Source organism: Nilaparvata lugens, chromosome 1 (genome assembly GCF_014356525.2).
Source record: "Nilaparvata lugens isolate BPH chromosome 1, ASM1435652v1, whole genome shotgun sequence".
NCBI classification, from domain to species: Eukaryota; Metazoa; Arthropoda; class Insecta; order Hemiptera; family Delphacidae; genus Nilaparvata; species Nilaparvata lugens.
The window spans coordinates 11,378,642-11,397,640 of record NC_052504.1 but is presented as its reverse complement, the minus strand read 5'-3'; the positions used below and the strand labels follow the sequence as shown (position 1 = coordinate 11,397,640).

At 34.8% G+C, this 18,999-nt stretch overlaps 1 protein-coding gene across 1 annotated transcript in view; it reads right to left on the bottom strand.

Annotated features, from left to right (window-relative positions):
• Nucleotides 1-18,999, bottom strand: part of LOC111045711 — a 90,927-nt gene that overhangs the window by 38,202 nt on the left and 33,726 nt on the right. Inside the window, exons 8-11 of the mRNA XM_039419877.1 lie at nucleotides 18,080-18,246; nucleotides 11,613-11,879; nucleotides 9,214-9,363; nucleotides 7,518-7,650 (exon numbers count right to left, since the gene is read on the bottom strand). Of these exons, the coding sequence (XP_039275811.1) occupies nucleotides 7,518-7,650; nucleotides 9,214-9,363; nucleotides 11,613-11,879; nucleotides 18,080-18,246 (717 nt within the window). The remainder of the gene's footprint in view (nucleotides 1-7,517; nucleotides 7,651-9,213; nucleotides 9,364-11,612; nucleotides 11,880-18,079; nucleotides 18,247-18,999) is intronic.

Below are 18,999 nucleotides of genomic sequence, written 5' to 3'. Positions count from 1 at the left end.
TATTCTCTCTTTTTGGTGTACCGTCTTACATACATTGCGATAGAGGAACATCGTTTATGTCATCAGCTTTGAAAAATTTCCTACTATCAAAAGGAATTGCCAGCAGCAGAACATCGCCCTATAATCCAGCCGGTAATGGGCAAGTCGAACGGTACAATGGAGTTATATGGAAAAGTGTGATGCTAGCCCTAAAATCGAGAGGTTTGAACAACAGTCACTGGGAACAAGTTCTCCCCGATGCCCTTAACTCTATTCGTTCCCTATTATGCACAAGCACCAACTGCACACCACATGAGCGGATGTTTTTACATGCAAGAAACTCAAGTAATGGAAAACCATTACCAACCTGGCTATTGACACCTGGACCAGTATGGTTGAAGAAGATGACAAAAAACTCAAAACAAGAATCGCAAGTTGAAAAAGTTGAATTAATCGAGAGTAACCCTGAATATGCGTTTGTTCGCCACAACGACGGCAGAGAATCGACAGTCTCACTTTGCCAGCTCGCCCCATACCCCACGAGTGCCGATTGATATTAAGGGGGGAAGATTGTGATGATAAAACAGCTGTAATATTTATAATCTGTTATCTCTGTTACTAAGACACATATTTAATGTCGAATAAAGCTCGTGTTGAGTCCAATTCTATTACAATGATGAATCATCTTTCAATTAATATTATACGGTAGGGTACTTTGTGGTTAAATGTGAAACACTTTCATGATTTTCCTACCTTTTATGCATGCTTACTCTTCCTTAATTTTTATGTTTGCATGACTTTCATCTTTAGAATCTACTGAATTTTCATATTGGACTGTCTAAATAATGTAGATTCAACTAGTAAGAACGGATGATAAGCTACTTTACTGAGAGAATCATAGAAAGTTTCAACTCAACAAGCCCAATGTATAAATTTTTTATGCCTCAGCCGTCATATATATTTGGCTCAACTGAAGTTATATTATCAACCTGGCTTGGAGAATATTAACTGTAGAAAACAGCAAACACTGTACACTATGATTTTTCAGGAAATTGCCGCTGTTAACACTATTGTAATCTATGATTTATCTCAGTTTTGACATTCATAACTTATGATAAATTTTAGCATAGAATTATGATCGTAAACACATATTTTAAATATGTATTATATTATTGTAATAGTATGAATATTTTATCGGTTGCAAACAATATCTTTGTCTGTCGAATGCATGAATAGCACATATATAACAACAAAATGATTTTAGAGAATTTAGAGAATTAAAATGTGAAAAATTATTTTCATCGCATGTCAAAACAATAGACAAAATTGATTGTTTCGAGCGCCATAGTGTGAATAAGATGCAACTTAGAAAGCAGTAGGCCTACTACTGTATTTTACTGTTTACTATGGTGAAGAGAGTCAGCCACGCTGTACTGCGTCGACTGTTTCCCCTTCCACAGCGTCAAATCGAATCGCAAATAAATAACAATATACATCAATGGATTCGCAATGAATGTGGCTACATTAATTATTTGTCTAATTTTCTTTAGATTATTTGCTTCGAAGTTAATCGGAGAAAACAAAAATAAGTTAATCGGAGAAAACAAAAATCAAATCGAAAAACCCCTAAATTTTTACATATATATTTTTTTATCAAAGAAACTGTTTGATTTATTGAAGAAACGAATACGACTAATATTTTAGTCCATAATGTAACGAATCAAATGGCATATTATAGTTCTGTTTCCGAACAATGGTTACAGAGATAATTGATTTTCCGTGTTTACCTGCTTTTTTAATGTTTTAGGGGGCTGGGGCGGAAAGCTCCAAGGGGATTTCTTGGGACTTTTGGGAGAATGACCCTCTGGGAGGGTTCTATCGATGGTGGGAAATCCAGCTTTTATTCAATTTTCGGATCGAAACTGCTTTTTTGGACCTTCATTGACTGGGCTAAGATTCTAGGCCTACACTGCGACGTTGCAATATCGTAGGCCGCGGCCTTGTATTAGAAGTGGCTAAGCTAACATGCATTCTATAAACATAACCTAGTTTACAAATTCCGAATCAGGAATTTTGTGGAAGTTGATAAAACTTCCACCTGGAGCCCTAAAAGGTTGTTTTTTGTACCAGTTTTGCTGTTCCTATTTTGGAACTAGGAAACATTACTCGACTGTAAGAAAACATATGATTTTATTACAGTATAGTATGCTGTAATGAGAATCATATGTTTATTATTGTTCTGCAAACAGCTGTTTACTGGCTTGATTTTGTGCTGAGATTGGATGACTATGACAAAAAAGTCATTGTTAAAATAATACAAAACTAATATTATTGGTGATGAATTTTCAAACCAAGTAAGAGCTGAACGTATATACCCTACTTATAATACGCTCATAGTAGCTATTCAAAATGTATTACTTATAATGGCTATTCACGTATTAAGAACGTCAAACGCGACTTTATTGCTTGAGTTCAACAGTTATGGCGCGACATGTAGTATTATTGCAAAAGCAATAAAGAAGTTTTACGCTCGATCACATACACAATGTTTTCTACAACTGCAGTATGGGAGTACAAAACAACAAACTCAAGTCCCAACAAAGCTGCAAAGTAAAAAATCGGTTTAAAACATTTCCTCCAAATTCCTTTGTCAATATTGGTCTATTGTTGCAAAACTGGATATTTTACACTCAACACTGAGGGCCAGTTTCCGAGCTCGGTATTTAGCTAAGTTCTAGACTTTAACTGGCTTTGAACTCTGGAGACAGAAAATTGGCTTTCCGAGTCAGAGCGGAGTTTAGAGATCACGTTAGACCCTGGAGTTTATAATTCCGCTTTCTGGGTGGAGGGCTTATAAGTCCAGGACTTGAATTAGATTCTCGCCTCTTTCCGGGGTAGGGTTTAAATTCAAGTTCTAGACTTAACTGAGCAAACACAATTCATTTATTGTTTTGGAGTAGATGAACAGCCAAATAGATGTCATGGAATACCTGAATTATTTGGATTAGTCCATCTAAATTCATAATTTATAGTTTGCAAGTTTATTTTGCAATAAAATTGTATCAGAATTATGCGTAAGAACTAACCTTATTTTATGAATGTGACATAACCTAAAAATGTTCAAGAAAAATAATACAAGGATTGCCTTGGAATTTATATTCCAATCTGAATGTTATTAATCAATGTCATATTCAACATATTAATATAACAATACCTAATAAATTATTCCAGTTTTTTTTCAAAACAAATACGTTTCCAAACTCAATAGCCTAATGAAATTTTTATTCCAAAATCACTGGTTAAGATCAATGATCATTAATGGCATAACGTGAAATGAAATTAATGTTTATTCATTCATCTTTCAAAAGGTTAGGTTTTGCTTTGAATAGGCCTGAAAAGAAATCGAAACGTATTTTCTCAAAATAATTTTACAATAGTTTGGAGAGCATGCTCATTTGAATTATCACGCTGCAATCAGCTGTTTTTGTTTTGCTATAATGCCAAGTTACCAACAATACAACATAAAAATATTGTGAATTTCCCTCATGTTTACTAGATTAAAGTCCTGGACTCAAATTAGTCGAGAACTCAATAGACCCCGGAGTTTGGAAGATGAAATCGTGACTCAGAAAGTCGATTCAGATCCGAGCACTTATTTTAGTCCCGAGCTCGGAAACCGGCCTAAGGGTGGGCACACACCAGTTAGTCAAGACAAGACTAGTCACGATTAGTCACAATACTTCACATAGTTGCTTATGAAGCAACACACAACGATTAGTCATTGCAATTGGACATGTCTTCATAAGCAACTATGTGAAGTATTGTGACTAAACGTCTCTTGTCTTTTCTCGACTAACTGGTGTGTGCCTAGCCTAAAGCTGCTGCAACTGCAACAGTCTTATGGAAATGCGTAAAATTGAGAAATCATACATCAAATTGAAGAGAATTCAATGCTCTATAAGCTCATGATCAGCATGAATTTCAAAAAAATTTTAAAAAGTAATACGAGCAAAAATATAAAAAAAATTGGAGGCAAACGTGCCATTTACAAAACAAATCACACATTCAAGAGCGGATATCTCGTAAACTATTGGAAATAAAATAAAAATAATAGAAATTAGAATCCAACAAGTTGTTGGATGGATATTGTATAAAATAACGTAAGCTTCAATTTTGAATAGAATAGTCATGTCCGTAAGATGAATAGTTTTCGAGTATATTCGAGAAAACATTCAAGTGAACATTATTTGCTTTTAGAATAGTTCTAATATATTCCATTAATATTAAAAATTCAAAATTGATTACATATAATTCAATATTACATAAAAATACAAATGATGATAGAAATTACCTCAGCGCAATTATGTTTTGATAAATCTTCAACTTTAATGGATCATTAAAAACTTCTATAAACCGGGCATAACTCTAATGGGAGAATCTGGGGATATATTGATGCAATAGGAGCTCAATTTACAGGTAATTTCTATTAAACGGCTCAATATTTGAATAAAGACAACTGTTAGTAAAGTTGAATATAATCATACAGAGTGCGGCAGCGAAACTTTCTTTTTTAAAAGTAAATAAAACTCTTTGTATGAATCAGAAAGTTTGTGTTTATTTTTTGTAATGTAGACACATATATAAAGTTTTGTTTCAATTAGTTTTGAATATCAAATCAGGAAGATGACGTCCCCCATTCTCCATACACTGAGTAAACCGATTTTTGGCGTTTGTCATGACTCTTACCAGATTTGCAGGCGTTATGTTAGAAATTTCTTCCCTGATATTGGTTTTCAAATCTTGTAGGGTCCTTGGACGGTTCAAATAAACAAGGTGTTTCAAAAAAACCCCATAGAAAAAAATCACAAGGGTTCAAATCGGGAGATCGGGCTGGCCACTTCAAATCTCTCCTAATTGAGATGAGGCGTCCTGGGAAGAGCTCCCTCAATTGAAGTCACGTTTAGAATGTTCCTGCACAATTGCCATCTTGTATGGATTGAAATGAAGGTCATCATGAAGAATTCGTCTCACAGAACGATCGGAAAGTCCAAGAGCAGATGCATGTTTGCGCGCTGTGGTGATTGAAACTATAGCTGCCTCAATTTTCTCAGGTGACCTAATGGGCTGAGGGGCTTTGATTAGTTCTTCATCTTGTTGTATTTTACAGTTTGAACGTAGTGACCCACGTAACAATTGATTTCCGGTCCGGGACAATAGACAAAGGGGCTGAATTAAAGCTATTTCGAAATGCATGCTGGGTTTGATCACAGAACATCCGCTCAAAAAATAAGTCTCAACGGCAAATGTACGCTTCTCATTGTTCCAATGCATGATGGAGAATGAACATGTCGGGAAGAAAACTTTATGATCTGACCTCTCTAACGAGACCAAATTTGCTTTATTACGACATCAGCTGACTGAATGGCGTTCACTTTAAAAAAGGAGGTTTTGCTTTGAATAGGCCTGAAAAGAAATCGAAACGTATTTTCTCAAAATAATTTTACAAAATAGTTTGGAGAGCATGCTCATTTGAATTATCACGCTGCAATCAGCTGTTTTTGTTTTGCTATAATGCCAAGTTACCAACAATACAACATAAAAATATTGTGAATTTCCCTCATGTTTACTAGATTAAAGTCCTGGACTCAAATTAGTCGAGAACTCAATAGACCCCGGAGTTTGGAAGATGAAATCGTGACTCAGAAAGTCGATTCAGATCCGAGCACTTATTTTAGTCCCGAGCTCGGAAACCGGCCTAAGGGTGGGCACACACCAGTTAGTCAAGACAAGACTAGTCACGATTAGTCACAATACTTCACATAGTTGCTTATGAAGCAACACACAACGATTAGTCATTGCAATTGGACATGTCTTCATAAGCAACTATGTGAAGTATTGTGACTAAACGTGTCTTGTCTTTTCTCGACTAACTGGTGTGTGCCTAGCCTAAAGCTGCTGCAACTGCAACAGTCTTATGGAAATGCGTAAAATTGAGAAATCATACATCAAATTGAAGAGAATTCAATGCTCTATAAGCTCATGATCAGCATGAATTTCAATAAATTTTTAAAAAGTAATAAGAGCAAAAATATAAAAAAAAATTGGAGGCAAACGTGCTTTTTACAAAACAAATCACACCTACAAGAGCGGATATCTCGTAAACTATTGGAAATAAAATAAAAATAATAGAAAATAGAATCCAACAAGTTGTTGGATGGATATTGTACAAAATAATGTAAGCTTCAATTTTGAATAGAATAGTCATGTCCGTAAGATGAATAGTTTTCGAGTATATTCGAGAAAACATTCAAGTGAACATTATTTGCTTTTAGAATAGTTCTAATATATTCCATTAATATTAAAAATTCAAAATTGATTACATATAATTCAATATTACATAAAAATACAAATGATGATAGAAATTACCTCAGCTCAATTATGGTTTGATAAATCTTGAACTTTAATGGATCATTAAAATCTTCTATAAACCGGGCATAACTCTAATGGGAGAATCTGGGGATATATTGATGCAATAGGAGCTCAATTTACAGGTAATTTCTATTAAAAGGCTCAATATTTGAATAAAGCCAACTGTTAGTAAAGTGGAATATAATCATACAGAGTGCGGCAGCGAAACTTTCTTTTTTAAAAGTAAATAAAACTCTTTGTATGAATCAGCAAGTTTGTGTTTATTTTTGTAATGTAGACACATATATAAAGTTTTGTTTCGATTAGTTTTGAATATCAAATCAGGAAGATGACGTCCCCCATTCTCCATACACTGAGTAAACCGATTTTTGGCGTTTGTCATGACTCTTACCAGCATTGCAGGCGTTATGTTAGAAATTTCTTCCCTGATATTGGTTTTCAAATCTTTCAGGGTCATTGGACGGTTCAAATAAACAAGGTGTTAGAAAAAAATCACAAGGGTTCAAATCGGGAGATCGGGCTGGCCACTTCAAATCTCTCCTAATTGAGATGAGGCGTCCTGGGAAGAGCTCCCTCAATTGAAGTCACGTTTAGAATGTTCCTGCACAATTGCCATCTTGTATGGATAGAAATGAAGGTCATCATGAAGAATTCGTCTCACAGAACGATCGGAAAGTCCAAGAGCAGATGCATGTTTGCGCGCTGTGGTGATTGAAACTATAGCTGCCTCAATTTTCTCAGGTGACCTAATGGGCTGAGGGGCTTTGATTAGTTCTTCATCTTGTTGTATTTTACAGTTTGAACGTAGTGACCCACGTAACAATTGATTTCCGGTCCGGGACAATAGACAAAGGGGCTGAATTAAAGCTATTTCGAAATGCATGCTGGGTTTGATCACAGAACATCCGCTCAAAAAATAAGTCTCAACGGCAAATGTACGCTTCTCATTGTTCCAATGCATGATGGAGAATGAACATGTCGGGAAGAAAACTTTATGATCTGACCTCTATAACGAGACCAAATTTGCTTTATTACGACATCAGCTGACTGAATGGCGTTCACTTTAAAAAAGGAAGTTTTGCTGCCGCAACCGGGGTAATGGAACTTACTTTGCCAAGGTGATATATTCATCGTTTCCGAAATCAATGAATTGAGCATGTATCTTATTTGCATCGTAGAATTTGATGACTTTAGCTCGGTACCATCTGTTGTCTGCAGAATATTTCGCCAAGTAGATCCATCCTTCAAATAAGCAAGATCAAACAAAATAGATTTGAATCAGGAGAGCATGAATGACATCAATTGCAAATAAGCAGACAGATCTGATTAGAAGCATTATAATAAACTTGATGAAGAACATTTTATTTTCATGAAAATTTCAATTAGAAGTACGGTACCATCATAGATTAAGGCTGTGCAAAGGCTAAAAATGAATTTTCTACTGATGATATTTTTCAAAGTTTTTCGATTAGTATATCATCAAGCTATCAAAATTGGAAAGTTTTCTCAGGAAAACAACTTTTTCCGATCATTACTTTTTGAAATATGAGCGCCTAAAGTTTAAATTTTTGGGACAGAACATTTCAAATTTTAATAATCCATGAGATTCAGAGGTTTGATTCTTCATGGTATTGCTGATCTATTAAAATAAAAATTTTCTGAAAAAATCAATTTTTGAGAAAGTTATTCAATTAACCAAAAATGAAAAAATTTAACAAAAAGTTGTTTTTGGTCATTTTTAATAAAATGAATAACTTTTTTAAAAATTGATACTTTCAGAGAATTTTTGTTTTACTAGATCAAAAATACCATGATTGATCAATCTAATGGATTAATTTCTTACCAAATTTGAAATGTTCTGTCCCAAAAATTTAAACTTTAGGCGCTCATATTTAAAAAAGTAATGATCGGAAAAAGATATTTTCCTGAGAAAACTTTCCAATTTTGATAGCTTGATGATATACTAATCGAAAAACTTTGAAAAATATCATCAGTAGAATGTTTATTATTTTTTATTTTTAGCCTTTGCACAGCCTTAAGCATGCACAATTATATTTCCCTGTAGTGACGTCAACGTTATAATGGCAGTGCGGGAAGATAGGAAAACAGCATTGCCAATTTTCTGCCTTGCCCCTGCCTTCTGTAGAGTATAGCTGATACCGGTAATCTGATGTAATATAAACTGTTCATTAAAAAAAAATCAATTATATTTCATTCCTAACTAAGTAAATATTCTTTCAATTTATAAATAATAAAATTTCGCGTCCATGTGAAGTAAAATACTATTTTTCTACAACAGCAGTAACATTTACCTCCAATACAGTTGCATGATTGACTCACTTGAAAGCGAAAACACTGATCGATCACCACCACCACCATGGATGGCTGTAATCATGAATTGAATCAGCAGCGAACAATCATGCAAGATTCATGCTGTAATCAACTGATCACAATCAAAATTATTATAATTCTAGATCAATTTTAATAAATGCTGAGATTACTAAAATAAAATTAATCTTATTATAATATTTTTATTTTATCATCAAATTATTGATTCATTTTTAAGAATAGTCGCTACGGTATTGCTGATGTTATGAACAATTTTGTAGCGAAAACAATCCTGGAGCCCGCTGCCTGTTGCGCATGCGTAGCGTGCATTTAATGCATAATATTTACTCATGCGTAAATTATCAGTTCCCTATCCTCTAATCAGCAATTTTACTATGAGTTTTCAGACGTAAAGAAGTCTTTTACAAGCAGTTGTAGAAGCAAATATTTATAAATTGTTATATTTTTATTATTTACCTGGTTTTACTTCAGTAGGTGGGGCTCTCTGGTGAAGCGCCCTACCAATAAGACGTCGGATCTGCTCCATATAAAAATTCACACATTTCCTATGCACATAGAATAATGATGGGCTCATAATATGACTCATCATGACTTCTTCAATGGTTCCTAAAAAAAGGTGATTTTAGAACCAATTGTTTGACTCAGTATATTTGAAAAAAATTCAGTGCCTTAACATGACTGCTAATAAGGCTAGTTAATTACTGTCTATAATTTATCAAGAATTTAACTTATTCAATTTCTTTCTGGTGAAGCTATGTGATGCTGGTAGTCTCTCATACTGTTCCGTTCTTACACTCTCACCAGGCCAAAACAGTAATACTATACAGTAATCGGCTCGAGTTAACAAAAATCGGCTTGAAATTTGGAACAAAAACGACCATGGTATGTCGTCTATGCTATCTTTACTCTATGGTGATATGAGTGGAACTCATTTAGTTTCAGCCCCTTCTATCAATAATTCATGCAATCCCGTCTATTTCTTTCATTTATCGAGGGAGAACTATGAACATCATTGAATCATGACACTTTCTCATTACAGTAGATCTAAAATTGAAATTTAATATTTTCAGCAGCTAGTAAATATTTTATATTCTATTGCCATCTTTTCCGAGGTCTACCTATATCTCTTTTCACTGTCGGGTGGTGATCAGAACTTTTAAGGGAATTCTTTCTGCTGGCATTCTGTTTACATGTTAAGCTCTCTTCATTGGTTGCGATAGGATATAAATTTCTCGTTCATGTTTAATGTACACAGCTCTCGTCCAGATCCTCATTTCTTATATGGTCCCGGCGGTCACAGCCCTTAGGAATCTCATTTCTGCTGCCTGCACCCTGCTCTCTAGAGCAGCAGTTTTGTTGTGACCCATGATTCACTTCCGTATAGAAGGAGAACAGGGGCGGTCATCACTTTCTAAAACGTCATGATTGTTTCTTTCTTAGCTTTCTTGTTGAGGGTTCTGCTGTAGTTCCCACATATTGATCAGAATTTACTCATTTTCTTTTCAATCTCCAATTCGTCCTTGAAACTAATATCACAACCAAGGTAGCAGTATTGTGATACTTGCTCCAATACTATGTTGTCAATAACTATTTTTGATTTTGTAGGGTATTTACCAGTGAATTCCATATTTTGGTCTCTTCCTGAGAAATTCTGGAATTATAACCCTTGCATATTTCACTCAGGACATGAACTGATTTCTGTCAGTTATTATCAAATAGATTTTTCCTCCACCTACTGTCTAAAGTGCTTACTTTACTCCCTGGAACATAATACTAAAGTGTCACTTTTTCGCTCTCGGGACGAAAAAAAAGAAAAACTCCCTAGGGCGTTAAAGTAACTCCATTTAAATAACATGGGAAGCATCTCTATTTTAACAACTTACATTTGAAATATGTTAAAAGGTATAAGCTCAGATGAGGAAACATGATAGGAGGTGTCTGTCATTAAGTCAACTGAATTCAATACCTCAACCAGAAATTTGATCAACTCATGAAATATAATATTATGTTTTTATGATATTACATACTTAATATTAGTAGACGATACAAATTTATACATATTTTAAAATATTTTATTCTATTAAAAATACCAGAGAACAAATATTTTTCATATTATTCAATTCAAATCTGAAACGCGCGAACTGGAGTCAGCCATTTTTGATATTCGGCCAGCTGATAATTATTGCACAACTTTAGCCGATAGCTAGCGCAATCGGCAGTGCCAGACGACCGGTTTTTAGATTTCAGGTTATGTAAAATAAAACATTGTCACCAATAATGTGAGTTATTAGAATTATACTCATTTGTGAATACTCATTTTTCATGATTTGATTTAATTGATATTTTTCTTCTACTTTAGTAGTTTATCTAATTTATTTTCTTAAATTTTATTATTTTAGTTCCTAGATAAGTTCACCATCCTCACCACCATACTTCCTTTACATCCTCTTCTTACTTCCCTTTGCATGCAAACAATTTTTTTTCTCTTCCTCTTATCAAATTTGTTAATTTTATTTCTTTGAATGTACGATTCTATGATTTACTATGTATACTTATATAGGCACCTAATGAAAAACCTTCGGGTTTAGTGGGACCTCCAATGTAAATATTTTGTTCAATAAAACTTGATTTATTATTTGATTTGCAGTTTCTGTAAATGAAGGTGGAGGAAAAATGTTGTGTACATCACGAGTGGAAATTTTTTTTTCTCTCTCAGGAAAATTGTTGCCCTCGGCTTCGCCTCGAGCTTCAAACTTTTCCTTTTGGGAGAAACATCAGTACTTTTCACTCTAGATATACAAATAACTATAATATGAATATATGATATATTAACAAATAGTTTGAAAAATACAGACCTGGCGAGAGATCGTTACGCGGGCAGCCAGTTTTGAGCATCCAAATTGGTGCGTCAGGGGGATGGGCGGGCGACTCAGCGTCTGCATCACCGAGCGGTGGCACGCGCCGCGTGTGCATCACGTCGAGGACACGCACTGACGAAGACGACGCCGAGATGTCGCTCAGTGACGCCGACATCCGAGTGTCGCCACCTCCACCTCCCACGCTCCCGCCTCCGGCCCCCCTGCCGCCCCCTGTTGAAGACACTGAATGGTGGTCGTCCAAAACTGAAATGTAATAAAATATGATAGACTACCAAAAAAAAAAACAGTAGCTAATATATATCTTTTGTAAAGCTTTGTTGTATTTTGTTTTTGGCAAACAAATGAAATTAAAAAAAAAAACTGTTGAGTGGAAGAAATATAATAGGATAGAATAGAGTTTTATTCCTTTTGAATTTGAATTTATTTCTCATTGCATGTACAACAGTAAATTGTTTGGCAATCGTCACATATTATTATGAAACAAAAAATCAATCATGTCATAAAAACACCTAACAGCCAGTTTAGGGCCGTTTGCACAGTCATAGCTTAAACTCAATTTATTCAGCTGGTGGCTTCAACTCAAAACGAACCACATCATAATAAACGCGAATTGATATGTATTTAATGCATTTTGAACTGTCACTGTACAAACGGCATTCACATGACAGCGATTTATAAATACCAATAAAACATGATTAAGGCCCGCCGCAAAGTAGACCCACGCTAATCCACGAAAAGCAACCCACGCCGTGGGATGTTTTGTAAACCATTCCTATAGAATTATTCATAATCAATCAGCTGACAAGTGGATTATTCATTGTATGTATTACACAGATGTCTAGAGAAGCCTGGCAATGGTTTACAAAACATCCCACGGCGTGGGTTGCTTTTCGTGGATTAGCGTGGGTCTACTTTGCGACGAACCTTTGTCTCGTTTGTTATAAACAAAGACCTTAAAGCGATATAGACCCACAATGCATATGCCTTCCCAATGATAGCTCTTACTTGAAATTGAAGGCTGCCATTGGGGTATTTTAGCATGAGATATTATATCTATATATTTGTAATATTATAGATTACAAAGGCATTGGTATGTAATAATCTTATAGGTTGCCCCTTCAATGGCCGATTTCAATTCCAAGTACGACACTAGGGCTGCATGTGAGTCTATGCATCTTTAAGGTCTTTGGTTATAAATCAATGTGGTTCATTACAAGTTCAAGGCACCAGATGATTCAATTCAGTTCAAGGGTGTGATCACATTGAATGCGTATAATATGTGCAAGTACACGTCAAATCATGCATCAGCTGAAAAACAAAATCTGGAAAGTGGCATTGAGACACGTTGTGACTTGCATGTTGCTGCTCATACTGAAAGCAACTAGCAATGCACGCTTTCAGTGTGAGTGCTCCTATTGCTCTTTCCAGAGATCCTATTATACTAGTAGTTCTGTGAACAGTAGCCCTCACGCAGTATTCTCATCCACAAGTACCTTATGTCACTTGTTTTAAATGTTAACAAACTCAGTTCACGTTTGAATTTGTATTCCATATAATTCATCCAGTTCCGTGATAATCTTTCTATCTGATGAAAATTATTTTTTTACAATCAAAAATATTATAATTCCTCCAGCATTAGTTCATTTGTTTATTTTTGATCACCTATTAATTTAGTTTTTTCGAATGTTTGAATATTGATACTAATGGGCACGCATAACAATACCATGACTGCAAAACAAAATATTAAATCAAAAGACCTTAAAGCTGCGATTAGACCAAATTTATTAAAAAAATGTTAATAACTCAATCCTTTTAGATTATATTAAATTGAACATAACTTATCATACACATGATGAAGATGTGTGTTTGTCAACTTCCATTCAATATAATAGAATCTATAAGGAATAAGTTATTAACATTTTGTTAATAACTTTGGTGTAAACCCAGCTTAAAGATGCATACCTCTCTGATTGAAACTATAGACTTATACAAATACAGTAATTGACTGACTTCTCCACACATCTGTGTAATCACTTGTCAGCTGATTTATGATGGATACTTCTATAGTATGATTTTTACTCTAACATTGGCGTATGAAGGAGGCTCCTTTTTCCTTTTATATTATCCTTGAGATGCAAAATTTCCAAAAACCTTGTATATACGTCGACGCGCAATTTAAAAAGGAACATACCTGTCCAATTTCATGAAAATCTATTATCGCGTTTCGCCGTAAATGCGCAACATATAAACATACAAACATTTAAACATTAAGAGAAATGCCAAACCGTCGACTTGAATCTTAGACCTCACTTCGCTCGGTCAATTAAGCGAGTAATTTCTGTATTTTTATATCTGGTTATGTATATTTACATCTGGTTATTTATGTTCAACTGATCCCGAAAACGGCTCTAACTATTTTCACGAAATTTTGAGCAAAGTAGGTTTATGATATAAAAAATTCAAGAATTACAAGAAATACAAGAATTTTTTATATCATAAACCTACTTTGCTCAAAATTTCGTGAAAATAGTTAGAGCCGTTTTCGGGATCAGTTGAACATAAATAACCAGATTGCACTAGGTCTCATCCTTGGGAAAACTCGCTGAATGACATTTAAAGGATAATTCATCCTTGACTGGAACAGCTGAGATTTTCGTCGTCTGCGGATAGTAAAAACGTGAGCGATTGAGTGAGTATGTGAAAAATCAAAATATCGCATCCCCGAAATTCATAAGATGGCGAATAGCCATCTGAATTTCACGAAATGTTTAGCATAGTAGGTTTATCATATAAAAAATTCGATTGCACTAGGTCTCATCCTTGGGAAAACTCGCTGAATGACATTAAAAGGATAATTCATCCTTGACTGAAACAGCTGAGATTTTCGTCGTCTGCGGATAGTAAAAACATGAGTGATTGAGTATGTGAAAAATCAAAATATCGCATCCCCTAAATTCATAAGATGGCGAATAGCCAGCTGTGAAATATAAACACGATCATTTTAGAGAATTGTATCAATACCTACTATTACTTCAGGCCCTACAACTGAAGCTATGATAAACTATGACGTCATCACATGTAGATCGATGATCTACTGGCGATGGGCAAGCGAAATAAGAGCGCTGATGCTTGTTATCACATCTGATATGGTAACCAACAAAATTCCGATTACGAATTCTATTTTCACGGTCTTCCATTTCAATGAATATGATTTGTTTATCATTCTTCTAATATTCGTTTGTGAAAAGTAATGGTATATTTGGGGTTTTAAATCATGGGATTCTGTTGTTGTGTACCCAATTGTCGCGGGAATTATAAAAAGACTCCAAAAGTTTCTGTATTCTCTTTTCTGAAAGATTAAAATTTGAAGAAAATGTATTCAAGCGATAAGAAGAAAGAACTTCAATCCTACAAAACAGCAGTTTACATGAAGTGTAAAATAAAGTGTGAAAGAATAGTGCAAATAAAATGTAAAATTTAGTGTAATTAGAGTGTAAAAGAACAGTGTAAATAAAGTGTGTGAAAGAACTGTTGAATAAATTAAAAAGTAAATGCAAAAGTGTTGGAGCTGTCCATAACATCATAAGGTTAAAGGTTTTACCTAACTGAAAAACATTCTCCTGATGGGTTTCTCTGTATCACAGATATTTTGTGATCAAGTCTGTGGGAGCCTCTTTTCTTAAAAAGAGTTACATCTAATTTAGTTCACCTTTGATTTACCTCTCATTGCGATACAATCAACAAACTGAAACATTACAGTGATCACACCCAGAGCTTTCACTCTGCAAACAATGAAACAGTGATTGAAAGAACAAGATGTTGATGTTGTCAATACCACTGTATTTCAAAATCTATTTAAATTACAGAACCAGGTTTCATGTCAACACCTGCCATACCAACGGTGGTATTGAGAACATCAACGTCTTATTCTTTCAATTATGGAGAGATACCACAACATCTCTTACCATACAATCAAATTATTAATGAAACAGTGTTTTGTATTATTCAACTGTCAGATAGTTTCACGTTATAAAGTCAGCACCTGATCAACATTGGTTTTCTATCCTTGTCTGTCATCAGATAGCTTTAGGCCGGTTACAGAGCTCGACCAACCGTCAGTTCGTATGCACCATCCTTTCCATACGCATCCATACATCAGTTTTTCTGACTCACAAAATGGACGCATTTACAGATTGTTTAATTGTAGCTTATTATCTTCGTAAACGAAAGATTAAAAGACGTAGATATCAAGTTCACCCGATGGTCGCCCAAAGAGCATTTCAAGGGGAATTCATTTACATTATTGCTTAAGGATGGAGATAAATTTTTAACTACTTCTGAATGTCCATCAGAAATTTTGATGAGTTATTCAGAGCTTGTATCACCATTGAGAATACTTGCAGTCACTTTAAGCTACGGATCAAATAAATGTAGATAACAATAATAATAATAATATGATTTTTCCAATAAAAAATTTAAAAACGATTAAAGAAATGTATAGAAAAACTCTTGATTCAAATAAATGACACTATTAATTGAATTCATTATGCTATTTAATTCAATATCAGCTGATTGTCGGGCAGAGGAGTAGGGACATTGGTTATATTGCGATCGGGCTACTGATCAGTACAGCTCTGAAAGCTTCTATTTGCTTCAATAGCGCGTCAGTCGACCGATGGAACGGATGCGCACGAGCTCGACCGATGGTCTTCGTACGCAGTGTAAAACGCATCCTGACCGTGCGCATGAGTACCGTCAGTCCTGCTCTGTACGGATACATGGTATATCAATGGAGAAGACAAGCGCGACTGACGTACGCACTGACGGTCGGTCGAGCTCTGTAACCGGCCTTATACCTTTTCAACACCGTACCGTTGCCAAATCTTTTCTAGGATACAAATAATAATCAATTATTAATGCTAGATCGAATGTTCTGTGATGACAGATCTACTACTATGGATGGTTATTATAAAGCTATCCAAAGGCATCTACAACTATGAATGGTTGAGATAAGTACAATCTGTGATAGAATTATGTGAGATAAGAAAACGTGACGAGTATGCTCTCCTATGAATTATACTAAGGGCCAAAGTACACGAGGCGTTTTTTCAGACTATGCGGCAGGGCAGAAGCTCTCCTATGGCTGATTGGGTTGGCGTTCGGGAATCAGCTGATTCGGGAAGCTGGCTGATCGAGAATCAGCCAATTAGAGAGCTTCCTGCACTGCCGACTCGTCTGAAAAAACACCTCGTGTGACTTGGCTTCAACTATAAAACGTGAATTTCTCATTATATTATCTTCATTAAATTGTATAAAATCATGAATTATTTTTAATGAAAAAATCTTATTGATTTTTGAAGAGCACATTCATGTAATATATTTTTCGCCACACTTGGATGTAATGAGCTGGTTTACGTGCGTCATATGGAGGCCGAAAGTGATTGTTTTCCGACCAGGCCTAATATTAATAGTATAAAAATATGGTCATTATTGTAAATTATTAATTAGTAATATTGAAATTAATTGACAGTAAAAGTTGTCATAACCAAGATTCAAACTATCAAAATAGGCTGTTTGAATTTTATTTATTTTTTAATTTCTTATATATTGGGAAGTTTTTTTTGGGTGTGGCGAAAAATAGCGTTCGCACCATGGGCAAAAATGTATTTCCGGCTCTCAATCTTTTCTAGTCCTCGGCCTACGGCCTCGGACTTAAAAACCGATTTCGAGCCGGAAATATCTCATTTTCGGCCCTAGGTACGGAATATACTATTACTGCATGGAGCAATAATAGGAAACTCGAGATAAATCATATAAACATGAGTCAGTTTCCACTATAAATCTCCCAAGACATTGTTTTGATAACTATCTGACAATAAAAGGAACACTGTATATAATACATACATATTCAACAATATTGGTGAATGAAGGGAAACAAATCATGATTATTGTCAGGTCCACGTTATAATGGCAGTGTTTGATTAGCAATGGTATTGCTATCCTTGTCTATCATTCAACAAAGCGGATAGCGCTATCTCTTTCTCGCTTTGCTCTGTTGCCAGATCGTCTATTAACAATGTAAAATTAGTATTCAATTAACAAAATATTTCATTTTAATTATGAAATTATTGAAAAAATATAATTTCTTGCTTAATAAGATATAATTAATTATTTTAAACGAGAATAAACAGTTGATATTACATCAATAAACGTGTATCAGCTACCGTCTATAGAAGGCATTGACAAGACGAGGATCGGCAACGTTGTTCTCCTATCTTTCTCCAATGCCTTTATAAAGTGGACCTCACTATAGAAAAAAGTACTTCAATAATGTTGAACAATTAAATTATTAACTGTACCTACATTATTCATTTGAAAAATAGTCTCTTTTTAAAATTTTTGATAAAGGAAAATAGAACTAGCAATCACTGTCGGATACTCACGGAAAGGCTCTAGCTCCATTTCTTCAGGAACAGGATCGGCTCTATAATCTGCGGGAAGGTCCTCTTCCGATTTCAGCACGAACTTAGTTCTCGAGGGCGTGGTTAGCATTCCATAGTCTTTGAGAGTTGCATCAACTTTGTCATCAACCATGAATTTTAATACCATTCTGTAGAAGAAAAATCGTTAAAAAACATTACTTGACGAATAGAAAATTGTTTTTCTTGAATGTTTATTCGTTGCAATAATTGTGATGAGATGCAGTCCTAAATCTATAATCTTCACATTCCAAGCAGACAGAAAATTCAAATATTGGAATGAGAGGAATCGATTTGATAAAATTTAGATTTTAAAGGGTCAAGAGAAGAGAAAAGCATACCTTGGGAAATTTTGCTTCGCCACTATCTAGAGTCTAGACTGTCTTCCGAAGCCGCTCAGTGGATAGGCTATAATTTAATTTATGCCTCTACATGATCAGTGCGAGGCTCAAGCGGTCCCTAGACATTCAATATTAGGCTCGCCACTAACAACAGGCCTTGCAGATTGAACATGTGTGCACACACATGTCATTACACATTGCTGAGTCATCACAGCGAAAGGCTTCTAACAAAATTTGTTGAAGTTAGGTTTTTGCTCTTTCGATGTTTTATTGTATATTGTGAATTGCTTATTTATTGTAATTTACCAGTGGTTTATCCTATTATATTAAGCGAGCAATTTCTGTATTTTTATATTTATATCTAGTTATTTATGTTCAACGGATCTCGAAAACGGCTCTAACGATTTTCACGAAATTGGGAACATAGTAGGTTTATGATATAAAAATTCGATTGCACTAGGTCTCATCCTTGGAAAAACTCGCTGAACGACATTAAAAGCATAATTCATCCTTGGCTGAAACAGCTGTGGATAGTAAAAAAAG